The sequence below is a fragment of the Strix aluco genome, chromosome 1 (assembly GCF_031877795.1).
Source record: "Strix aluco isolate bStrAlu1 chromosome 1, bStrAlu1.hap1, whole genome shotgun sequence".
NCBI classification, from domain to species: Eukaryota; Metazoa; Chordata; class Aves; order Strigiformes; family Strigidae; genus Strix; species Strix aluco.
Window position 1 is genome coordinate 21,928,622 of NC_133931.1, and position 27,622 is coordinate 21,956,243.

General features: G+C 35.5%; 1 protein-coding gene across 29 annotated transcripts in view; it reads right to left on the reverse strand.

Moving 5' to 3' along the window:
• The window catches only part of RIMS2 (regulating synaptic membrane exocytosis 2), a 500,381-nt gene that overhangs the window by 95,312 nt on the left and 377,447 nt on the right, over window positions 1-27,622 (reverse strand). For 18 of the 29 annotated variants that reach the window (XM_074814086.1, XM_074813314.1, XM_074812830.1 and 15 more), the window contains 2 exons: window positions 19,255-19,287; window positions 4,055-4,155 (listed from right to left, as the gene is read on the reverse strand). In XM_074814086.1, coding sequence (XP_074670187.1) covers window positions 4,055-4,155; window positions 19,255-19,287 — 134 coding nt within the window. Of the gene's footprint in view, window positions 1-4,054; window positions 4,156-9,273; window positions 9,310-19,254; window positions 19,288-27,622 lie in introns of all 29 variants that reach the window. The other 11 variants (XM_074814158.1, XM_074813239.1, XM_074813564.1 and 8 more) reach the window with 3 other exon arrangements.

A 27,622-nucleotide genomic window follows, 5' to 3' on the forward strand; every position in this document is an offset into this window, starting at 1 on the left:
TATGATCGTATCTAAAACTAGAATTGTGGTTATTGATTAACAGAAACTGCAGCATTACATACATCTGATGATGTAGAAAGTTTCAGTCTTATCTATCATCAATAAGAATCATTAAAGGTGAAGTTGGAAAGTCCTCTTGGGTGTTCTGTGTTATTCTCTCTTTGGTGTACTCTTCTACATTTGGCTAAATAATCTTGTTACCAGTTCTGCAAAAATTTCAGTTTTTATCTGGTCTTTTACCTCTTTTACACCAACTCTGTTCCTTGTTGCTCTAATATACTATATTTCTAATTACTAATTACTGGCTAATTTCTATATTATATAACTGATTTCTCTGCCTTTTAAAGGTCATTATTTTCTCCTAATAAAACAAGTAAAATGAGCCTCATGATACTTTGAGGTTTAAACGTGTGTCAGTGAGTTGCCAGTCTGTTTTACCTTTGTTCCTAATGAAAATAATGATTTTTCACAATTGTAACTCCTATATAAATCCAGCCCCCTTTAGTGTGGCATTCAACACTTTCAGTTGCTCAGACCCTTTTGTAGTGGCTAATATGGCCTGAGTGGATGGAATTCTCTCTTAATTCTACAATGATTTCACATTGTTTGCAAACACTTCTAGGGCTTTACATACAAAAAGCATCTTCTCTCTTCTTCCTCAGTGGCAACAAAGGTTTTCAACTCTCCCCAGTCTATGCACTGGGCACATTCCAGTCAAGGGGCATGGAGAGAGGAATGTCATGATTGCTCACATCCTTTATCTTTTGTTTGTTAGCAGGGATTCCTGAATCTAAGCAGTAGTGGGAATGGCCAGAGGAAGGAGTTACTCGCCAAGCATAGCAGTATTAATTTGATTGCCAGAACTAATGGCAGCAGCACCAAGCAAGAAGCAAGGCAGAGAGGTTCAGAGAGGTTTTAAGACGTAGTCTGGGAAATTACTTCAAAAGCCAGGTCAACCAAGTACAAACAAATTGAATCTAGCATGCTGCTCACTCATCTTCTCTGGGCTCCCACCTTGGCCCTTCCATCTTCAGTACATCTTGTTTAAACACTTAAGAACTGGGAAGCTTAGTTTTTATGCAAAACAATAAACTAGTCCTAGAAAGATTATTGAAGAAAGTTACATAAATCAGGCTAGTGTTGCAGAGTAATGATAAATGGCTTTTTTTTTCCTCTGGTGAAACATTCTTGTGCTACTGTGCTTTATTTAACGTACTACCAGAACTCAGGTTTTCCTGTTAGTATAGATCCTATTTAGTACCAGTCTTACTAGTACTCAATATTCAGAAATAAATAGTTGTTCCAATACCAGAAATACTTTTACCTAATCCTTAATGCCCACACTGTTTTTCTTCTCACGTCTCCTTGGTTGTAAATATGTTTATATGAAAATCAAATATATCTCTTGCTTTCCTTACATCTGTGCTGAAAACCATACTTAAGCAACTTCTGCATTTAAGGAAATAACTCTTTTACACGATATATTCCCTGCCAAACTCAAGTATACAAAATATTATGGAAGCAGAGTACTTACTTTTCCAAAAATAATGAGGCACGTGTATGAATAATAAAAATACACTCTGAAGTTTTATCAATTGTGAGGAAAAAATATAAGTGAAAATCAATCTAATATGCCAGCAGCTTCTAAGAATACAAATGTCTGGAAGAAAACTTTTCCTACCAGCTTCTCAGTGTATGACTATGCACCCAGAAGTGTATGTACCTTCCTCTAAAGCCTCTAGTACCGACGTCCAGAGGTAGAACAAAACTAGAGGGGTATAATACAAGATTCCTATTTTAATATTATAATATTTAATATAGCTTCTACTGTTACAGATTTTGCTTTCTCAGCAAGGAAGGATATTTTTTCTTAACTCAGAGTAATCATGAGAGACATACAGTTGCTGTTGACTTCCATTTAAAGAAAGAAATAGAACGGAAAGGTAAAAGAAAATTCCATGTGCTAACTTTTCTGAATGTCACTTAATGCTTACTTAATGACATTTTTCTCAGGCATGGCACACTTGACTGCCTGCTTGTGCCATCTGACAAGATTTAAAAAAACAAAGTCACTGTATAGTATACATAACATGAGATTTCAGTCAGCATTTGACATCTGTGTTTCAGTTCATGATGCCAGAAGAATTTTTGTAGAAACTAGATAGATAAATTGTACTTACTAATTTTCTGCCTCTAGATAATACAAGCACTTAATTAAGAGGATTTGAAGCAGTGATAGTAAAAAAGTGAAGACAGACCTCTCATATGGCTTATGAGAATTATGGTTCTCATATGGCTTTAAAACAATTTTAAGAATGCATTTCAAGTTAATACATATAGGTGAATATTCAGTGTCTAGTTCCACAAGTTCATTGATAGAATAAGTAACTCATTTTCAAATACTGAAACTACACTTTGGCACAAGAGTAAATTAACTGTTTATTTCTGGAGACAATTTGTTTGATGTGTCCAATAAATAAATCACCATATTCATAAAATAATTCCATTTATAATTTTCCTCTTTAATACATTCCAATATTACTGAAGGTAAAATTTTAATAAAAAAGATAAAAGATGTAGAGTGAGGCCCAGTAATATGGTGTAGGTGAAATGGACAAACAAGGGTAGGAAATGTTTCTCCTTAGGTAGTTATATTATATCCAGCTCCTTCACATGAATGCCCGTTTATTCTCTTTACGCCATACCAGTCCTACTTCTGACTCAAATTTCAGTCAAGCATTGAGGAAGCAGGAAAATTAGCAGAATAAGTCTGGTTATACATACAGTACATAAAGTTGTATTTTTGTGGTACATATAATCATAACACTTATGCTAATCCCTAAAAGTTAACACCTTTCAAAGCTGACAACAGACACACATGAAAATAATTTTGCCATAAGTGTCAACGTAAAAGAAGCATCTAAACACGACAGTATACCAACTCCCTTTTACACATTAATAAAAATACCTATCCCTTCTGTAGTAAAAACTACATTTATAAAATATCCTGTATTTTACCCATGTAAAATCATGCAGCACATCTACAGGGTTTTTAAGTATTTTAAGCCACTTTCACAGTTTTTACTTTTGTCAATTCTGTTTTTATTAATAGGGTTTTTGATTTTGTCATGGGCTTCGCTAAAGCTCTCACTCTAGTTTTCCACACTGAAATGTACATTCCGGGAACTAATTATATCAAGTATATTAGTCTACATTATCTGCAGAACTAATAAGACTTAACAAATTTGATGATTTGTTTTCAAATATTAAATGGCTTAGCTTACAGTAACTTTGCCAACCCTTGGAGTACTACATCCTGGAAATAAAAGTCTAAAACAGACTTCTCTTCCTCAGCCAGCTTTTATAGGTCAGAAGTCTCGTGTTTTCCACTTACAATCTGACCTCAATTAATGAAGTCTTTTAGAGGACACTAAATTATTTTTGTATAATAGAAGTTTAAATTGAAAATATCTTGATTATTTTCATTAACACACTGTATATGAAATGACCCTGTTCTAGATAGCAGGAAATTTTGGACTGTATATTTGAGGCTATACTACTACGTAATGATTTATATTTTTGGCAAATTGCCATAGCTGGGGTGGAAGCTTTTGCTGATGTATAAAATACCTTTCCAAGAGCTAAACTGCCACTACTAAACTAAGTAACACTACATCTTCCAGTCTTCAATAGATCAAGATAACCCTATGCTCAACTATATGAAAGCCATTAACAGGTTTCAATAGCTCTCATTCCATCTGTCACTCAATAAACCTCTTTATTCCTTCTCTTTGAGCTTTTAAATCACGTCCCTATTGTTCATTCCAATGGATAATTACACTGCCACTTTTATTTGCTTTAACTTATCCTTCTTAAATTTTAATAAAGAACACTCTGTTAAGGGGTTTGCTGCACATTTCCAATAGTTTTATTATAGACACACAAGAAACTTTTACTGAAGAAACAACCTCCCACTCATCTATTACTTTCTAAAAGGATATTGGGTATTTCAGTTTAGCATATTTTGTTGCTTTTCAAAACAAAACTCCCTTGCCTTAGAATGATAATCTTGTTCCAGTCTGGAATCTGATCCTGCTACCTGTTTGTACTTGCTCATTTTCATTTGGCGATTCCTCTCTTCTACATCCATTGCACCTGTTAAATTAAAAAACAAAAAAAGAGAAAATAAATACACAAGCAGCCCTCAGTTCCAAATCTAAAGTTATGCTCATGGATGTTTTAACAGAAAGAGATGAAATCTGATTTACTTAAATTACAGTGTATATCATTTTAGTCTCTGAATTACAGTTCCACAGAAAACCAAAGTTGTAAGAGGAGGAAAATAGTAGATAAGTAAGTATTTCAGCAGAATCTTAGTAAGTGTTGTATTATCTACACAATTCAAATGAAACCAAGTTAGTGGAAGAAATGAATGTAAATGGAACACAATGTTTCCACAGAATAGAATTTTACTATTTCAAAAATATTCAAGAGAAACTGAGTCTTTCATTTAAAAAAGGAATGCAAAGACAACCTGCTTATTTTGGGTGGAGATCCCGGTTCTGCATTTGTTATAGTGTGATGTACCAAATTACTAATAGAGTAACAATCAGAGGCTAGTAGACCTTCTGTTTACCATTTGACCATATCTTTAGTATGATTAAAACAATTTAAAGATGTCTAAAAGAATGTTAAAGAGCCACCCAGTGGTATCACTGCATTACGTTCTAACAACACACAACTTCAAGAATTATTTTAGGATTCACTCTTCTTGGACCAAATACATGACTAGTCTCAGTTAGGGATGGGTTCTTACTATATGACTCAGGCAGCAGCCAGTTTCAACCAACTGGTACTGTAACACCACAATTTACTATGTAAAATAATGAGGAAGTGAGTGCCAAAGAGGTGGAAGAGTGAGAAAAAGAAAAATGAGAGGAAGATAACATCCCAGAATGAAAAAAAAAATATTTTCAAACAAAAAGAATGTTATCTATTATAAACACACAGGCTTGATTTTCTTCCACTTAAACATGGTATAAATCAAGAGTAATTAATTATCCACTGGATACTAAAAAGTATTCATTTTGACTGACCTTTGTCTTAAAATTTCCATAATTTTAACACAAAAGTTGTCTAAAACTAAAATTTCAGAATCCCACTAGTCATAAATGGAAGTTTCTATACATTATATGTGTTGAACAATCTGGACTTTATTTATGGAACTGAGATGGGAATTATAGATTCCAGTGCACTATATAAACCTGATTTAAACGCTAAACCTGAGTTCTATGTCGTAATCTAATAGTAAAGTGGGGCTTTGCACAAGGCCTCTGTGGGGGCCTCTGAGCTTTGTATTTTCTTTCTTGACAACAGTAATGGTAGTAACACATACCATGACACCTGCCAGCTAAATCTTGTGGCACTTCATAGGAAATCTGGAAGGATCGGGATGAAAGGAAGGGGAAATGTGCTAAGGCTAAACGGTACTGTTATTTATAAATCCTCTGGTTTCTGATTTTGGTATTCAAACTCTCCATCTTTACTCCCTACAAACAACATGAATGAAAAGATGTCATCAAAACTTTTAAGATAAATGAAAATCAAGAAAAATGAATGAAAAAGAAGAAATGGTGTTTTATAGGGAGAAACAAAATGAAAAAGATAGCAGCAGATGAAAATTTCTAAATAAAATACAGCTAGCTTTTCCTATCACAATTTTCCTCAGCAATTATAGGCCCCAAAGCAATATTTGCCAATTTATCATTAAGATGCAGTGGTTGTTTTAAGGATCTAGTTTTTAAAGCTCTAAAGATATATTTTTTCCTCTTGAAAACAAAAACTTTAAACTGGAAAATTATATTTTTCTTTTTTCAATAACAGAAGTAACATGTAAGTGGTTTTGACGTAAAATACACTAACTTTTGCTCAAAGAAAGAAACAATCTTTTGCTGAAATCATAACATTCTGCAAATTCAATTGTCATTCAATAACATAACAAAGGAGACATTTTTCACCAAAAGAGATATTTTGTCAATTTTTCTTATGTAGTTTTCTTATGAAATCATCACATATGTTCTTTGTTCTCAGACATACTGTCAAATTTCAGAAAATTGGAAGTGATGAAATAACACTGGTAGAGCATACATTAGAAATTTCACAATTATTTGTGAAAATATTCATTCCTGTCTATGATCAGCTGGCAAAGTGAAAGTTAGGTTTCCACAAATTCCAATTGCCTATGATCTGCAAAATCAAGCACTCTGAAATATGCCATTGAAAAGGGGGGTATAACACATAAGCCCTTGGTGTGAGCACTCTGTAGGAAAGTAAGCAAGACTGGTGGCTCATTTAGTCCCAAGAGAAAAACAAAGGAAAAAAACAAAGAAAAAGAAATTCAATTCCCATAAAATCTTATTCAAAGAAAATCTAACTTGTTACGTGTTTTTGAAACTGCCTTTAACAAGTGAGTGAATTCAGTTATATGCAAAAAGAGGGACTCCTGAGGGCAGTGGAAAGTTCATAATGCAGAAGATGAGTTTTAGTTCTACTATGCATGGAACTGACATGCAGAAAGAGTGAGCAGAGTTACTGCTGCAGGCTAATCTCAGTGTAACTTAAGCCAGATGCAGCTGTGATCTGGATAGGAGTAGGAAAGGTTGAGAGAGTGTCATGGCACTTCCCATTCATGTGGTCCAGCGTGCATGCATGTCACACTGGTGTAAATGCAGGGCTGTCATCATCTCCATTTCTGCTGGCAAATCTGTACTTAGCTGAAAACTATGTGTGGGGGTGTAGCAGGAGCAGAAAGTACTTCCAGAGAGTTCAGTAACTGTCCAGGTACATTAGGAAGCTTCAGCTCCTAACGATTTTGGTAACCAAGGCTTTAGCATCAGTCCTATACTAAGGACTCCACTGTCATCAGGAGGAGTATATGGAGTTTGTGTAGACAAATCAGAACTCACCTAAATCTAACTATTAGTTATCAATAGTGGTGAAAATGTAGGAGCATAAGCTTTCACACAGGTAGCACAAGGCTGACAGCCCTTGTGTTATTCAGGTCCTTAGCTAGAGCCCAGCACAACATATTTTCAGGACTATAGAGACTGACACTAGAAAAATTAAAGCTACTTGTGATATACTTTGATGTACTGCCATGATGTACCAAAGTGTATGCAAGCAAATTTTGGCCAGGCAAAAGTGGGTTCATTTGGACACTTCTGCCTTAATCTCCTTCCAGAATTTTGCTTCTATACAGTAGCTGTGCCTCCAACAGCAACACCCAATGAGGCACTCAAACTTCAGCCACAGGAACACAAAAAATTAAGGAAGACTGATAGAAGAACAAAGTCTGGTGTTGTTCACCATACACAACTGGGATCATTACACTGTAGGCAACATCTTGGAGTTTTGCTTATTTTGAACAACTCTCTAACATTAAAAAACCCATGGCCTGAAGGCTAACTCAGTGAGGTTTTCATCAGCACAGGAAAATTCCTAGCTGACAAATAGCCAGCTGCTGATTCAATACCAGTCATTCTCCGTATTTTGAGAAGAGGGTGTGCTGAGGGAAAGCAGCACAACTACAATGCAAACACAGTTCCCAAATGCCAGAGTAAGGTGCCCAAGTACTGTGCACGGCAACCCTGTAACCTGCCCTTCCCTCAGATCCACGAGGACTATAGTAAGAGACTAATTTGTGCCAGAGTTTAGCACTAGTGACTAAAGTAAATTAAGCCTTAGGCTGCATGAATTGTACTTTAACCTTTGTTTTTATCTATGGAAATGTAACCAGTAGATAAGAAAGTATAAGTAAAACTTTAACTACAGGATATTCTGTAACAAAAGATAAGGAAACGTCTCAAGACGTGCCTGGAGGTGACAGCAGCAAATAAGAAGAGAAGATTCCAGACACCATGAACAAGATTGGATGAGCTGAAGTGCCATTAGGAAATCATGTGGCCTACAGAGACTATAAAATCCAGTAACAATCGACAGGCGGGGCCCCTCTTCAGAGGCACCCAGCTCGAGCTGTAACTACTACTGCCTATTAAACATAGTAGAAGAAGGAACCCTGTTTGATTCTTTTATTAAAGTAGAACCTAGGCACAAGCCCTGCTGAGGTGGCATCAGCATAATTCCTACCATGGTCTAGGTGGCAGCTGTATAATTACTGCAAGAGGACTCAGGGCAGGCACTAGAATCACTGCTCCAACTTTGAATGCAAATCTTTATTTTTATGTTTTAACTTGAAATAAGATAAGATTCAGCTACTTCACCGTTAAAGCTTTCCTCATAACTGAAAACTAAATGTTTGTTTCATGTTAAAAATTTTAAGGGGCTGTAATCAGTGGTGTGGTTAATACCTAACTTTTCCTGACTTCAACTGCTCATAAAGTCACATTTCAACAAGGAGATAAGCAATCATTCAATTCAGCCTGGAGCTAAAGGCAGTTATTTGCTCTTCAGGTCAAATACTGTTTACTCTCTAGGGTAAGACTCTTCAGCTGATAGCCTGTGGTCCACACCAGAGACAAAAGGGCCAACAAAATGGCCTTATCAGCCACCTTAGCCTAAGGCAAACCTACCTATTTAAAAAAATAAAAATAAAAACAGCTGGGAGCTGTGTTCTTTCATTCAATCTTTCACTGCCTTCTCTGGTGGGCATTATTAAACTGTTCTAGCTACTATAGATGGTCACAGTGGTGATGTGTTTGGAGAGGAGTTTGCTGTACGGTGGGGCTTCTGGGGCACAGAGAGTAAAAGGGAAATCTGGGGTATGGAGGTAGAGTGGAGTTTCTCTTAAAATATTAGGACAGATTTAGTTTTGGAGAGTCAGGGAAAAAGGGGGTATAAAATTTGGGAGGCACAGCAGCTCAGGCAGGGGGGAAAACCAGTGATGAAGGGACTACAGAAACATGGAGATTTTGGAAGTCAGAAATCTGTAACAGAGAGGAAAAAGTCAGTGTGCAGGTGAGTACACTCTGTGCCTGGAGTGTGGAGGACAGACCAGAAGTCTTATGGTGTGCAAGAGCCTTCTTTAGCGGATTCTGGTCTCTTCCCATTTCTCACCCTAATCTGACTTCCTTAAAAAAGCAAACGAAATGTATTCGGGAAAGCCCTTTCTTAGTTTCGATTTCCTAGTGCCTATTTTGAAATCCCCAAAATAAATCAAAATTGTGATCCAACCCTATGGCACACATTTGCTTAAACATAATAGATCAAAGAACTTGAGGGCAAGAACATGAAAATATTTCGAATAAACCACCCTACCTGTATCCCCATTCTCTGGATCTGCTTTCTTTTCTTCTATAAACAAATGAAAGCAATATGTAAAACAAAAAGAGGGGGAGAGAGAAAATGCAGAAATAATAATAATAAAAGTAATATAAAACATGCATTAAAAAAGAAAAATGAATAAATCCCACCAAATTAATTTAATTTGATGAGTTTAGTCAACCAACCAAGTATGGTGCTCTACATCCAGGGGCACATTCACTGCATGCTAGCGTATACATTTGTACACTCTTACTGAAAACTTACTGGAGGGAACACACGGGTATTTTGTGCACTTCCAGAATCATTACCACACTCAACACAAAAGAGAGCAAGGCAGGTGTCAGACATAGTTACTTTACAGTTTCCTTGAATAGGATGACACAAAAATAAAAGCAAAAAATTTGCTTGTGCTATATGTTTTATGCAGTGCACATACAATATGCAGTCTAATTGTTCAAGCATAAAAATTGAATGTGTCAGAATCATTTGCAGTCATTACTTTAAATCTTCATTGGTTTAATCAATTCTCACAGCTTCTACAGGTTAAAACGTTTAATAATGATACTACTTTAGCTTGTCTTAGACTTAAAAAATGATGAACAAAAGACACTAACAGCAATACTCAGAACCCAGTTCATGCACATAAGTCCAGCTAACTGATGCCAACAAATATTCTGAATGCATATCAAAGGTTGTAAATGGCTCAGGGCATTCCTCTGTCACAAAGAAATGAAAATATATTGGATCCCTGTCAAATAGTTTGGCAGCCCATAAATACTGCACTCTGGAATCCAAGTTTGGTAATCAATGTGAAAGAATTTAAAGTCAAATGAAATCTACTTTAATTAGAAATATATTAACTTTTAAACAGACTCTCTGTTTCTTTTTCTTACTGTAAGCCAAAATGATATTAAATTCAATTAAAACAATGTCATGAATATGGAGCAACAACCCCCAAGCTACAAACCAAAAATAGCATGCATTATTAGAATTAAATATTTTTCCAGAATTATTGGTTATTGAGGGTTGCTCACAAAATTAGATCTACTTTATAGTACACAGACTGAAGAGGGAAACAGAGCTGTTATATTTTAAGGAAATACCATTTTGTACATAGGTATCAAAGCAGAGGATGAAGTCATACTTAAAGGGAAATCATACTGGGGCAAGGTAGAAGTGTAAGAAAGAAAAATATGCTCCTGCAGAGAGAATAAATGATGTGCCACACTTTGATAGGATCTGGCATCCCATCCTGTGTGGGATCAAGGTTGTTCTTCTACTGGCAATTCCTAGTGGAACTGTTAGACAAATTAATGGGAAACAGATAAAGCAAGTCATAAGCATACACTTTTGGAAATCAGCAGGTACCAAGTGGGTTCTTGAAACCTCTCCCATTTCCAAGCCTTTCCTGCCCCATATTGTACACAGTTTATAAATAAGGCCTTTTGCATTCTTCCACTTTGACCCTTTGGTAGCCTGGCCTATATTACTTATGTGGGTTGTGGATATCATTAGGAAAATAGGAGAAAGAGAGAGATAGTTGTGGATGCTTTTCAGGCTTTCAAATTTTTATTTTTTATTTTAAAATTGCTGTCACCAATATAAAAGCTACAAATACAACACTGCCTCATTACTTTCTAAAGCAGAAAGCAATTCGATAGCAATACCACTGATTCAACACAATGCAAAATAGATGAAAGTGAAGTCGTTAAAATACCCTTGAGTTTGAGCTCAGACAGAATTATGACATTTCTAAGTTATTTCATATGTATAGTGAAAAGAAATCTTTACTTTGCCTGAAATATCATCTTAATACAGAAATCTAATACTATATAGGAAAATTCCTTTTTTAAAATGCCTAGTCCATTCATCCATATGTCTGGATGCCTTTCAACCATGAGTCTTCAAATAAAGACATTGTCAAAATAAGGGAAACTTGAAGCCTGTCCAACTTTCATGTGTTCTTGGTCCATGTTTAAAAAGTATATAGAAAAATATTTCAAAATTGACTTATAGAAAAGAATACCATAGTATTAGCAAGCGTAAAATTCTGTTAGATTCTTGAATTTTAAAAATGTATCTGAAGTGCTGTGACATTTATTACAAAGCTCTACAATAAATAAATCCTTTAGATTTTTACAAGAAAGGTCATCATAGTGGATCCTACTTTCCAAACTGAGGTCTTGGTTGTATTGTGAAGAGCTGAATGAATAAGTACTAGAAAGAACAGAAGATTGAAATGAGAACTTGGGTGGGAAGCAGCAGAACTGAACAATATCGCTATTGCCCATTGACCAAATAATACAGTGATAACTTCTCAACAGCAAAGATCTTCACAGTAGCTATGGGCCTAGTCATCTCCTCTTAAAAGAATTCAGTGCAGGTTCAGAATGTCGATACTAAAGTAATTAATGCTTTTGGTTCCCCCAGTTATTAGGTGATCAAATCAAAAAAGCTGTAAAGAGCCCTAATGTCTTGAAAATGCTGAAAACCAATAAATCACTATGAGATGATTTAAAAAGTCTCAAACTGAATAATATGACAAAGCCACCTGTCATTCCTAAAAATCTTCGTCTCTTTCTATTTACAAGATTTCTTCAATATCATCACATTAGTCAGTATTTTTCTACATCACTTGAATTAACCTTGGTTTACAAAGTGAAAAGCTTATACTGTATCCTGTGGTGTAATTATCTCAATTTAAGAACTGAAGTTTTTCAGAATTAAACAATTTGGATAAAAAAAATTGATACTTTCATGAAGGTGACATTTCTGTACATTACAGAGAATAACTGCATGTTTTCAGCTTAATTAGAATACAGATATATTGATGTATATTGATGAAATACAGAGATGAACTATAGGCATAAAGAGACTGAAATGCTGAAAAATCCTCTCTTCTTACACCATCACAGTTGACATTGCTATTATAATGACCACTGACATTTCATAAAATAGTAGACACAGCCATGTTCCCCTGGTCTTGTAATGGTCTATTCTTTCTAACATGTACTAATATATCTAATAAGTGTCTAACAATCTAACATGTATTTGGAAAATAAAATGAACAGAAAATAATTATAATCAAGTGACTCATACTAGAGAGAACTTAACAAGAACTAAAACTAATCTAAAATGGCCTTGATCAGCTCTGTTTTCTTGGAAATGCCTTAAATCAACGAACTCTGCTATTCTGATAGGAACCTGGAGGTGCCATGGCCAAAGCACTCCAGAAGACTTCACCCACCTCACCCTAAGCCCCACGGAGCAGGGATCCCAAGTCCCTTGGAGCAGAACATGACAATCTCTGTACATATCCAAATAGAATAACAGTTCCACAGAAGAAGCAAGATAGCAGACTTCTCCCTAGCCATGGATACTGATGGCAGTGTTGGAAAATTGCTCAAGATTTGCTAGCTTCCTTGTGAGGATAAGGGGAGGTTGACTTTGCAGCCTTAAGGTTACAACTGGGAGGTGCTGGGCTTAATAGTCTTCCTCCCAGGGTTTCTTCCTTCACTCACAGCTGACTGCCCCAAACTTGAGGTTAGAGCCTGGTTCTCTCTTGAACTGCTCTCCTGCAATGACTTTTAGCTTTACAGGGATCAGTTCGACAGGTTGGTTCAGGATAGTACTTTCACCTGGGATCCAGAAGAAAGAGATTTGCATCAGCTCAGACTGAGACCTAAAATAAACCTAGACCTCCTTGCTTTGAAAGAAATTGCAGCCTCCAGCACTGGAGGATGTGCATCTTATTACAACAGAGAGACATGGAACAGCTTGTTTGTCTCTGAGTTTAGGCATAAGACAGGACAACAGCATTAAATGTTTTATGCTTCTATTTTTCATATTTGCAAACACTTAAAATCAGCAATATGACTAGCAATTGTATTTATAGACTGGATAGATTAGCTTCTTAAGTGCTTTATTGAAAATTAAGCTTGATTTTGCAAAGAAGTGCAAATTATTAAATAACATTATTTTAAAAATCAAATGTATACATAGGACCCTAACTTTTGGTAAGTACCTTTAAAAATGCTAGCCAAATTTCTTACTAGAGATTTCTCTTGAAATGCTATGTATGAGAATAGAGGAAAATCAAATTTATACTGAAAACAATTTCTGAAACAATATTCTTATCAAAACGGGCAAAGGAAACAAGATTGTCTCCTAAAAGCAAAATCTAAAAGTTATGTGCTCTGAACATCAAAACTTGTCAGTTAAAGGTCTTGCACTCAAAGGATTACATTTCCTCCTATTTCCAAAGCTGTTCAATTCCAATTCTACCTCTAAGAAATTAGCTCTAAATTTTGTCGTTCTGGCTGTCTACAGTGTGAAAAATATAACTGCCTAACTGCTACGGGTCTAGCAAAAAAAAAAAAAATCTATCAGGTGATGTGTGATATAAATGGCTGCAGAACTTCGCTCCAGGGTTTTATGTCCAATCTGTAACAAATATAAAAAAGTGATTGATGCAGCAAGCAAGGCCTTTCCAAGAAGTCTGTGATCCACATCATAGATTCTGATACAGCCACTTCAAAACACAGGCACAAACACTTGGTGATAACACTTGGTGATCCACATCACAGACTGAATGAAAAGATTATGCCTGATAAGTACAGAAATATGGAACAAAGAAAAAAAAGAAAGGTTGCTTAAGTGGTTTTGTATTACTGTTTAAATGAGATTGAAGTGTCAATTACTGTCCTTAAAAGGGAATGCTAGAATGAAGACAATTTTGGTTAGCCAGCTTCCTGGTGGGGGAGCATGGCTTTGCATTCCTGTTTTCTATTTGAGAATTGCTTGATCGTTTTGTTGGATTTTTTTTTTCTTCTTGGCTTCAAACTTGACACACTAAACAAAGACTGAAACCCAGGGGACATTTTTCATCAATTAAACCAATTTTTATCACAATGCTTAAACCATGTTAACAATGTTACTTTGGATTATTTGCAGAATACATGGCACTGCTTAGTAAAAGAATTGAATAAGACGGTGTGGTGAGCTAGAAAGTTAAAGAATCTCTAGAATCACAGGTTCATAAATTGACAGGGTCAGCTCAGGTCTTCATCACTAGGGATAGAACAGTGCAGCTGGTAAAGGACAAAGGTCTTTTGAAGCTAGGAAGTTCTATTGTGCATGTTTATTGAAGTAACGATTAGGGATATGATCAGCTTTTTTTTTTTTTTTTTTTTATGGCATGTGAATAGTTTTCCAAAATGATTTTTCCAGGGTACTCTGATGTTTGTCCTTGCTGCCTCATACAAAGGTGTACATACATTTTGGTGGCCTTTGAAAAATACTGAGCACCCACATGGAAAAAGGAAGGAAGAAGATGAATATTAGATAAAATGCCCCATTTCACTTCTCCAAAGAATTCTGGCACATCCTCCCTACATGAATGATATGCAATAGGAATTTGAAAATGTAAAAGAAAAATATCTGAGGGGTCAATGAGGTCAGGGGTCATTCTGTACTCAAAAAGATCCATTCAGACCAGCCATGCTATAAACTCTGCATTGTCTTCATGAAAGCCTGAGCACAGTCTTATTGTTAAGCTCTCCAACATCCTGTTTGCCAAGCATGCAAGCTCCTCAGGGTTCCCACCACTGGTATACTCCACAGTATAACCACAGAATGTTTCAGATTCTGATACAGCCACTTCAAAACACAGGCACAAACACTTGGTGATAACTATGCCTCTGCTTCCAGAAAAACAAACAGCTATTAATAGAGCTTCTTCAGCCATCCTAAGAATGCAATACATCTTCATTAGCATCTCAATAACCAGAAATATGGTCAAAGATTTAACCAAAGAACACAAAAACAACAGTGGTGTATGCACCTGCATGTAAGACTCAGGAGAATTACAAATTTAACTAGCAAACCTTTACTGATAAAAAAAAAATATATGATGCTGTTCTGCCTTTTGCACAATTATGCTCTCATTTTTAATTACATAATCTGATATTTTTACTATTTTTCCTTCAGCAGACTGAAGATCAGCCTTTATTTACATGGTTCAGTAGATATGGCTATTTTTTGGGGTTGGATTTTGAGGCCTTTGGTTTCTGGTTTTAATTCTAATAAGAATTAAATATAAGGACAAAGAGCCTCCCAGACATCCGATATGATACATCTAGCAGTATGCTAAGTACCTTTAAACTGAATTTGAAGTTTACCTGTCTCTTTGGTTTTTGTTGACCAAATACAGATTTAGACGCTAAATGTTTCAGTCACAGTCTAAGGCATCAGATTTTAAACATGCCTGTCAAACCAAATATCACAGAAGCCTTCAGAGATGCACAAGTCATTTAATCACATTTGTGTTAAAATGTTACAAATTCCATCCAGAAATTTCAATGTAAGAAAGATGGAAAAAAAACAAAGCACCATCCTGGTCTTGAACGGAAAGTGTGTCACTGAAGAGTGACTATAACAATAACTCAAAAATAGAGGGGTCTCATGTTCTGTTTATAAAGGGTAAGTATATCACAGTAGGTTCACTCTTGAAAGGCTTGAAAAAACCTCTCATGAGACTTTAATATAGGAACAAATCCAAAGAACTCTGCTCCTTGTCTTCTACTGCAGTTGATCTCTTAAACTCTCTCAATCATACCAATTTTTTGCCCTTACTTATTTTAACAGTTTATTTGTCAGACCCTTCTACTGTTTGGCCGTCCACTGTCCAGGGCTATGAGCTCTTTGAATTTGGTCACCCATCTTTAATAGGGATTTTTAGTTTTTGTAGGCTTCACCCCCAGCAATCATATTATTACAAAGAAACATAATTTTCCATAAAAATGATACAGCACAGAAAAAAACATATTTCAGAGTCCTTGTCTATTTGAATTTAATTTTCAAAGTTAGAAAAAACTCTAATCAATCCTTCATGTGCTCTCAACATGAGAGTTTTGCTCCAGATGTTGCAGAAAAGAACTGGAATCTCTACTTCCCTGCCTTTCATGGCCCTTTAGAAATGGAGCTGTCCCCACTACTCAATCTCCTTATTTCCATCCACCTCCTTAAAAAGCAGCAATAACTGGGCATCACTACTCAATCCCTTCTCATCCTGGAATAAACCTAGAATTAATTAGACAGCAATATTTCTGCTACATTACACTGACTGCCTTTAAACTGTCATGGATCAGCCTTTCCATAGTTTTGGTGATCTATATTTGGGTATAGTTACTTGAGTCAGCTCACATCTAGGCTTAGATTAATTCTGAAAGGCTGAAGAATGTTTTCTGTGTCTCATGTTTGAAGACCACAGTAGATATTAATTGCAAGTGCAAGTAATTGTTGGCACAGCTGGTTGGTCTGAACTATCTTACTGATGAAAAGATGTCTGTTTCATCACTAAGGTTCTTTGGCAGGCAGGGGCTTACTTCCATTGCTCATACTGAATACACAGGGAGGGAACAGGCATATGTCTCCCTAACGGATTTCACAATACTTAAATCCTATGAAACATTAAATTATTTCCAAAATATGATTTTAGAAACAAATTGTGAAAACTTCATTGCAAAGCTCCTCCTTCACCCAAGGAAAAGAGAGTTTAGTCATTAAGGATGCTATCAAGCTGTATTGCTGTCAGATAACAAAATTTACATAAAAATATTATTGCTTGTTAGTTTTCTGAACTTGGTTTTGTGCTTGAAATAGCATAAGCTTTGCATACACTCTCATAGGACTTTCAAGGAAAAAAAGCCTAGATATTTTTCAGGGAAGAAAATTTTCTCATTTTTGCAACTAAAGACTATAATATCCAGAGAGAGGAAATGGAATATTTTTCTTTTGATACAATTTCACATATTCACATATTTATTTTTCACAGCTTCTCTTGGTGAGAAGAGAACACCTAAAATCAATAGCCAATCCTTTAATTCATGTGAATGTTTGGTAGCATGGTAAGTACTGTGAAAACCATTTCCTAATGAAACTTGTAAATGGATAATCCCAGTTCCACACTTTTTAAAGCAAATTCTAAAACAATGGGAAAACATCTTTTTCTAAAGGTATGCCTTTGAAATGTCACCTTGCACAGCTGCTCAAAGTGCCTTCTACTGAAATGTGTAAGCTATTTTGTTATTGAGGTAAAACACGGAAGAGTACCTGTTTCAAATGTACACCTGAAAATATGTTATGCACAAAATAAACTAATTGCTCCTGAGTTTAAGGGCAGTAATAATAACTTTTGTAACTGCACTGCTGGTCATGCTTTTGCATTCCTGTGCTAGACAGTTAAATTTATCAGTGCCTAATATATTTACTTAACACTGTTGGTGAGCTAAACAGTGTTTTGCAAAAGTGCATCTGAATTGGGAAGTCCAGAAAAGTTAATAATACACAGGTACTGTCTTCTCACATATGTTCAAGAAACATAGGTGATGAAAATATGTGTTCTTCCGAGACATTAGATAACATTTTATGGTCCAATTTCTTCCAACCCCAAGAATCAGATGGGCTGATTCAATATTTTGATTCAATACATTGATTCAATCAATAACTCAGAGGAAGGTTGTTGAATAAAAAGGTCCACAGCTTTTCTTTTATTATGAACAGATAAGAAACAGGTCATTCAATCCTCTAATTCCATTTTTGTAATGAAAGAGATTTAGAACCACTGCATGGGAACTGGGAATGGATCGTAAGCACAAGGAAAGTAAAATCATTCTTTCTACAGCATAATTTATTAATTTCTAATAGTGGTGCCTTACAGAAGATGGAATTCAGATCACACTACCAGTTTTCTTCTCTATCCATACTCAACATTTTTGCCCATGTAATTTAAGTGATTTCTATCTTGAGATTTGTTTAATATGAAAACCACGGCAAGTAACATCTGCAAGAATCTGTAAAGATAATCTCTGACTCTGATTAGAACAAGAGTAGTACAAAAGGTAAAACTGAGTTCTGAAGGAGCCAGCCATAGTAGAGAAAAGACAAAAATGTTTGACTAAATACCACCTCAGTTTAATGGACCAGTTAACATACCCAAAAACTGCTTCATCCAAGTGGCTTCTCTAATTTGTTAGGATAATAGCAGATGAACAGGAAATTAATTAGAGCTTTGACAAAATAATTGTAAAATTTAGAGTTTATAGGTGAATTTAATTAACTTAAATATGAGGAATTTCATTGCTGTTCTGACATACCACAGCTGAAAAAGCATGAAAGTGTGAACAACAATGGCATTTTCAGAGCTAGGATGCCTTGCTAGACATTAGTTCCCTGCCAGTCATACAAAGTACATGAAAAATTCAATAAAATGGCAGATTAAAATTCAATATGAAAGATGAAACCATAGGTAATGCACAATATGAAGGAAAAGCTGTAAACAATACACCTAAGTTAGAGCTCCTTCAATGTTTTGACTTCTTGCTCTCGCTTGTTATCATAACCTTACATTTTACACTTTTTGGCATGAGATAATAGCTTTTGATCACTAACAACTCTACTTCTAATCAAAATAGTTTTTAGTCAATGAAGCTAAGTTTGAAATTTCAGTGTATGACATTTAACTTACTAAAATTATTCAGTTCCCAAATTATATCCTCCACAGGGTGAAAAATAACTAGTTATATCAGAATTTCCATAATTTTTGTAGCAGTTTTCAAATGCAAAGATAAAAAAAAAAAATTATAGATTGTTTTCATGTGCTAGTTGGAATCTTAAAGGCTAATTTACAGATAATGGAGATGGGAAATAAGAACTGATATGGCAGAAATCAAATCAGTTTAGTCTTAAGGTATAGTACCTGTGTCATCAGTTACCTTTTAACACTTTTTGTAGTACATAGTTTATAGGTAATAAAAATTACATAACCATCTTAAACTTAAATTCTTACAGTTTTCCAATATTTAAATATATTGAGGGGGAAGAGAATGAAAAGTATGTGAGGTGAGCTGTGATAAAATCTATAGGAAAAGTAAAATGAAAAAAATAACACAGAGAAAAGCAGTAGAAGAGACAGACCTGAGTTTCTTCTCCTTGAAGATTCCGCTTCTTCTGTGATCACATCGTGTAATGTACAGACATAGACAAAGGAGATGGGCGTGAGAGGATGTATTCAGAAGGTTAAAACTGACACTGAGGGAAAGGGCCAAAAATTGTTTCAGAGAGAAGTCTGCAGAGCAGAGTTAGTAAATGGGGAAAAAAATAGCAGAGACACCAGAAGGAAAAAGAAAGCTGAGGAAGAAAAGGTTAAACTACTGTTGTTGAAAAAGAACAGTAAAGACAGGGTTAGTATAAGACCTGAGAAAATAATAAAAGTTATAACTGACAGCAAAGTCAATCCTTGCAATGAAGCTGAAGAAAAAGCTGGATAGTAAAAGGTATGTTAACCAGCATAAACACTTTTGTTCATGACTGTTCAACTTTTTGGAACGTTATCTACTTGAACGCAAGCATTATTTTTCTCTTTTAAGTATTGAACATTCAGTTTATCACCAATGGGAAGTCTATCATTAGATTTTTCAACTATTAAACTGTTGTAATTTATGCTGAACCAAACTTCGCATATCCAAAGGGGAAAACAGATTTTTTTCAAAAGGATATACAAGCTCAGGAATTTCAGAATCCACATAACACACTCTGGAAAGGACTGCATTATTGTAACACTCACCCAACGGCAATATTTTCAAGACCAAAATACAGAACGTGAGAAAAAATAATGTATAGCTATTAACTCTCATGGTCAATTCAGCAGATACTTTTTCAGAATCAAATGTTACTCTCATCTCACAGGAGTCTAAGTTACTGAAAATGCATGCAAGTTAAATGCCAAAGGAACTATCTCATTACTTACTTTATTACTTCACATTCAAAAACACTGCCATTTCAGACATGGAGAACATCTGAGGGACAGTGTCATTCTCTGTACTGAAAATCTATTTATAGCAAAAGAATGGAAGGAATTCATCTTGAAAAATAATATTTACAAAGAACTGTGAAGCTATCATCACTAGCAGAACAAATGCATTCTTCCAAAAATCATCAGAAATAAAATATATCTATCTCTCTCTCTAAGGGCTGACCTAGTTTCAACTTGTAGTTTGTTAATGAGTCACAAAACATCGCTCATAATTCACTAACATTGCAGATGTTAGATTAAGAATTCCAGAAAAGTTCATACACCACAAAAATATGCTATAATTTTATCCACATTTTACAGTCAATATCAAGATACCATTGACAAATGCAAAATTAGAATAAGCAATATAAATCAACAAAATTAAATGGAAGACAACACTAAATTTTATTTGATAGCCACTGTGTTCTATAGTAAACAATTTTATTCTATAACCAGCAGGTTATAATTTTCATCTACTATCAAATGCCAAGACTGTACCAAAACTTTGTTGTAAACACAAGCAGCTTTTAACATGTATATTTAGAATGCATTTTTAGGCAATTACATTTGCTTACAGCATGAACACATATAAGTGTTATATGAGAGACAGGTAACATGAAAGCATAGCAGCTGACAGTTTTGACAAAGGATGCTATGCATTCACATGTTAAAAAGAAGTAATGGCATATAAATATCTTTTTATCTGGGCATGTACAATGAATCCATAGGATGAAATACAAATAAGCAAATACAAAGATCTACTCCCCCCTGGTGTATTACAGCTTGTATTAATATACTGTAGCTATAATTGCTATAACTGTTAAATAAATAATTCATTATTATCACCACCAAAACCCAGCAAAAGTACTTAAAATTTTCTGAAAATGTTTTCTATTACATATCTATAGCCCTGAAGCAAGCACTTCTACTATGTCAAAATCAGTTATTAGAAAGTCTCTATCATGACCCCTTTATACTTCATTTATTATTTTTGATAGCCTAAAGAATGCATAGCTTTAAGACATATACTGCACTAAGATAAATTCTTCTAAAGAAATTTTCAAAAGATGGAATCACATTATTTCCAAACTAGGAATATGCCTGGTATGGTAATGCAAGCCATTCTAGTAGAGTCAGTGGGGCTTAGCATGGACACAACAGAATACCAGAGAAGCTCCCTTTAAAGATTTTAGAACCAAATGACGAGTATTTGGCTGCATATCAGTCACATGTACCAATACTTTTAAAAAACTGTATTTTTAAAGAAGTCCTCATGCAAAGTAATGAAAAAAACATTTACATATCAAAGTGGCAAACAAAATTAACTTTTAATTACAAATATTTTTCAGTTTTAATTTTTTACTGATCAAATATATTAGAAGAATAATTCTAACAGAAGCCAGAGAGGAAAATAAAAGATAATACGTATCTTCTCATTGCAGATACCTGTTCAGCTGATATTTAATCTCTTGAGATAAATGGCATATAATATTTTTGTATTAATTGTTGCAAATATTAATGAATTAGTAGAAATTGTGGCATGGCAATGCACCAACTTCTTTCAGTTAATGATGATAAGAAGGAAGTCCTAATAGAACGATTAATTTAGACACAATAGCACTTATGTGAATCAACCTCCTCCTGATTAAGAAGCCATGCCATAAATCCCAAACAATAGGTTGAAAATTCTGTGGCTCTGTAGCTTGTAATCCACTAAAATAGATCTTTGTTGGTAGAAATACATTAAAACCTGAGAACAAAATCATGGAATAAAATTCTATTAAATTTACATCATGTCAATAGGCAGTCTTCATTTGTATAGTTATTGCTTTGTTGTGGAACTAGCATTTATTTGGATCAATTGTTCATCTTGATGTATAAAAGTGGTATCTATAAGGGTATTATACACAGATTTAGAAACAAATGAGACTCCCAATGAATAAACTTATAAAGTAAATGAAAACGAGGTATTGTATTACAAGTCTGATTAAAACGAAATAAGTACCATCTATTTTATCATGCTTTGATACAGAACTTTCCATTGTAAGTACTGTCACTTATTAAAGAGAAGCTTTTAGGAACTTAGTGTTCAAAAAACGGTGCTTGAAACCTTACACAGTAAACATGTCCATCTGAAATTCTGAAAGCAGCATAGGACAAAGAGATATAAGTTAATTACTCTTTTTTTTTTTTTTTTTCCTCAAGGCTTTTCTTAATGTCAGTTTTCTCTTCTCCTTAAAAACAAAGGTCTTTCACCTCATACATGGTCTTAGAAATTTCTGTGACTTTCAGATTTGGAAAGCCTCATTTCTGGACACGCCACAAAATAAGATGCGTGAGAGCACAGTCAAATAGACATAATCTTAAAATATGAAGGAGACTTTAAGATAGAAATGTTCCCTGCAGTCTGTATGTTCCATAGATATGTCATTAGTCTGGATGTGATTAGACCTGAAGAATGACATAATGCATCTAACTCCCAGAAAAGATGTTCTCTGACACCATTCAAACTCTGCAATGCTAAGGATACAGATAAAAGAAGAAGAGTAGATAGCAGAATAGTTCAGAGCAGAAATATTTGTTAAAAGAAGATTTAGAGTGAAAAGCTATTTGATTACATTGAGGTGTGAATAAAATCAGTTTTCCTTGATCTTCTTTAATAGCGTTAAGCCACATCTTCCAGTTACCCTTCCTGTAGATACAGAGCCTACTCCGCACTTCTGATTTTTTTTTGATGAGGTAATTCACTACTCTTTAAAGATGAGTTCTTTATCTTAAAGTGTAAATCCATACACACAAAATCACAGCTGTATACTGGATAGATGCTGACATTTTACTTCAAAAATATAAGCAGAGGTATAACTAGGATAAAGAAAATACAGGGAAGACAGAAACAATACATTTAATTTTGCAATTACATAATATAATATATATAATATACACTAGATAAAAACAGTAAGAATATAGAAAATGTGGGTTATTTCTACCCAAATGTAAGGGTAATAGAGAAGAAGGTAGAAAATAACGTACAAGAAGAAATCTTAAATATCCTCAGTAGAATGAACTCTATAAATCAAACAAAACCATGTAGACTGCATTACTTTTTCATAAGTCTCAAGAGATAAACTAAATGAGGAATTCAGAGAGAGAGCTTTTATGATTTTGTTTCTCTGAGTTAAGTTCACATTATAAGGGGAAATAGACAAAATAGTAACATTTCCAAATACTAAAGCACTAGTTACACATTGGATTTGAAATATCATAAATCCTGAAAAGATAATAAACCTCACTAATAAGTTAGGTGATTTAGGCAGCCAAACATCAATACTACTTCAGAAAAGATAGCAAACAGCATAGATACATCCTCTATTGTCAATAAAGGATAGATGAGCTATCCTGTATCAGATATCTCCCTATACTAAATCTATCCTCATCCTACTGATGTCAAGAAGTTTCACCACCTACGGAATCAGATTGTCCAGGAGATCACATAGCTAGGACTGCAGGGATAGTTTCCAAAACACAGAAAAGCAGTAAAAGGATATATAAAAAAAGGTGTGTGGTTTGTTAGACATTTTCAGGCCACCTCACTATATGTGATCCACCATAAATTACAATTATACCCTGAATTAATGCAATTTGGCTAGGACACTGAAGTGCAATGCTTGACTACATCTGTGCCCTACTCACACTGGGACTGCAATTCCCATCCACAGAGTCCCCTCTTCTCTCTTGATTCCAATTCTTTGTTACTTTGGTACAGACTAGGCATATTGTCTTTCAAAGTGGCATAGGAAAAAAATGAAAGCAGATTTTAAAATAAGCAAATACATGAGAGGACTATCTGTTTTAAATACACCATTTATTAATTTCAAGAGTCCTTGGGAAGTGGGCAAACAGTGATTTCTTTCAAGAAAACAATTAGTCATGACATATTCAACCTACACTACTTCTCACTTGTCACAGGTTAAAAGATCCTCATAGATTCAACATGCAGCTCTTTTTGTAAATTTTATCCACTTCACTGATTTTCAGATTCCACAGCACCCTCATGAGATCCTTTTCTGTACCTTCTTCCTGAGGCTTTCCACAGCACACTGAAACTTGCATCAAGGCCATGGACTTTTTCTTCTTCCCTTTCTCAAGCCATTTCTTTTGAAAACTGTTCTGCTGCTCAGTCACTTTTTCTCTTCAGCAATTATAAACTAGTCCATGACTCCATTCTGCTCCTCTCCTTTTCACAAGCCAGCAGTTTTATACCAGCTGCTTTCTTTAACCATAATTTTTGATTTATCTAATGCTCATGATGTCCTTTATATGAAGTACCAGTGTGTTCTCCTCTTTGTGTGTGTGTCCTGTCATTACTTTGCTTTTTCCAGCCTCATTCCTTCCCCACTTCTGAACCTATCTCCCTTTTTATAACTTCCTATCTAACATACTTTCAATTCTGACTACAAATTTCTTTTAAAATAACCACCACTTTGTTTTGAATTATTTTTGACTACTGTTTTAATACTTCAGCTGATTCCATGCCAATAGATAAACTACAAATTATAGTCACATTAAAATTATTTCTGAAAGGCTTTGTCTATGTACAGTCAAGGAATACTTCCACCCAGGACAGAGACATAAATGTTCCATGAATAAAGCAAGCCATGATTCCCTTCAAACTGAAAGCCATTCTATATATTTAGACTTGCCATTTGTAAGCATGCATTACCTTTGTATTTTCTGATATGTTTAACCTACCATTATGATTCCTCTAGAACTTTACAGAATCATCTAGGTTGGAAAAGACCTTGAAGATCATCTAGTCCAACCATTAACCTAACATTGACAGATCCCAACTACACCATATCCCTCAGCGCTATGTCAACCCGACACACCGGGCACAGGGACTCCACCACCTCCCTTGGGAGCCCATTCCAACACCTAACAACCCGTTCTGTAAAGAAATGCTTCCTAATATCCAGTCTAAACCTTCCCTGGCGCAACTTGAGGCCACTACCTCTTGTCCTATCACTTATTACTTGGTTAAAGAGACTCATCCCCAGCTCTCTGCAACCTCCTTTCAGGTAGTTGTAGAGGGAGATGAGGTCTCCCCTCAGCCTCCTCTTCTCCAGACTAAACAACCCCAGTTCCCTCAGCCGCTCCTCGTACGACATGTGCTCCAGACCCTTCACCAGCTTCGTTGCCCTTCTCTGGACACGCTCGAGTAATTCAATGTCCTTTTTGTAGTGAGGGGCCCAAAACTGAACACAGGAATCGAGGTGCGGCCTCACCAGTGCCGAGTACAGGGGTAAGATCACTTCCCTGTCCCTCCTGGCCACGCTATTTCTGACGCAAGCCAGGATGCCATTGGCCTTCTTGGCCACCTGGGCACACTGCTGGCTCATGTTCAGCCGGCTGTCAATCAACACCCCCAGGTCCCTCTCTGATTGGCAGCTCTCCAGCCACTCCTCCCCAAGCCTGTAGCGCTGCTGGGGGTTGTTGTGGCTGAAGTGCAGAACCCTTTAGTACTATATTAAAGAAATACAGCCTTCCTCCAATTAATTACAAGGGCACTCCATTTTTACTTCATTCCATTCTGAGACGTATAAATCCATTTCAACTATTCTGTCTCCTCTTGGTCAATTTCTCATGGTTCTGTTCTTCAGCTGTTGCTTAGACATTAGAAGTGTCTGTGGCAAAGGTTGGATATTTGATGACACTGCAACCTTCTCAACAGACAATGATAATGGACCATTACAGGATGGTTTCCAGATAATAACCATCAAATCTACTGTCTCCAAGTAGGAAAAACAATAGTGTTTACTTTGCTATCTCATGAAGGTAGTTTCTGCATTACCTGTATCATCTCTGGATGGAGACACAGTTTGCTAGACTGCATTTGCTTCCAAAACCTTGGATAGTGAGGCTGAACACTTCAAAAACAGTTGACAGAAAACAGAAATTAGTATCACTGCCTTGGTACCATAAATTATGTGCTTTCTCCCTTTAAATAGCCCTGATGGGTTCAAGAGAGACTAGTGATGATCCTAGATGAAAATAATGGCTTTTTAAGAAAAACAGTAACTTGACTAACCTTATCTCTATCAGTACAGGACACAGTGCCTACCCACAGACTACTTCTTTTCTAACTTCTCTTAAGGCCTCACATATAAAAATGCAAAACCTTGCGAAAATGTTTGCATGCTGTGCTTTTCTTCACTGATCAAATAAATGTGATCAGACGACTAGAGCTTTATTCACTTTCTTCCATATGCCATCTATCACAGCTCAGAGACCGGGGTGCTGAAAGTAGAAATGTTTAGTAACATTAGATAGGAACAAATAATAATTCCACATGCTCTTTGATTCGGTGGTATCCTGAAATCACAGTATTCTCTGACAGAGTGCTGACATCAGCTAAAGGAAGGGCACACACATTCAAGACATGGCTTCAATTTTGATGCTATGCTTATGATTCTGCAATTTTACCATTCCAATCTTCAAAATCTTTGCATAAATACAATTGACTCTTTGTAGTATATGGAACAATAGTTTTGCAAATTGCCTCAGAACTTAAAGATTACAGGCACTGTTAAGAAAACCTGTTGATTTCTGATATTCAGGAAAAGGAATTTTATCAGCATCTCCTATTGAGAAGCCTGAAACCTAGAACTATTTTAATACTTTATTTAATGACTTTTAATTGTCCTCCAACACATTTGCTGATGTCATTTCTAGTTATGCATATTTCTTGAATATTAATGCTTCACATGATACAGTATTACCATTACTTTTTGGAGTGGTTTTATTATCTATGTTTTTATATACAATTTTCTCACAATCTCAGTTCTTCACTCAAGGTATTTATATAATCAATACCTATTTTTTCTCACATATTTTCTTAGCTATAATACTGCCATGGCTATTTCCATGTGACTGCTCAGGTTAAATTCTTAACAGACAAACTGAACTTAAAAATGGGACAAGCTTTCATAACAGACTATAGCAGAAAAAGCTTTATATGAAAAGGCAATCAAAACAGAGCAACAGCCGTATGAGGTTCGTGTATTCCTCCTTGCTTCTCTCTGCAGACTGCCAACTACAGCCAGGGACTAAGCTGTATTAGTATCACCTGGCTGTTTTCTGTGCCAACAGAACATTTAAAGCATTCTCAGATGAAAGAAAGCACAGTCCTGCACAGAGGGTAAATCCCATATTGGAAAGCTTCAAGGAATTTGAAGGTTTCTTAGGCAGATTCCATCAGGCTACATCACTGGTAGATTGTGGTCACATATACAATATATCTCAACATCCAGGGGTGAGCACAGCGTTATGGCACCTCCTTCCAGATGTCCTGACTGCTGCCTTGAAATGAACTAAGTGCTTGTAATGCTATAGGGATGTCTATAGGGGACAGTAGTGTGCCACGCATAGCAGATAATGCAGCTCCTGGAAGCTGCATTGATCTGCTACACGGGTACTCCTCTGCTTCTGCCACAT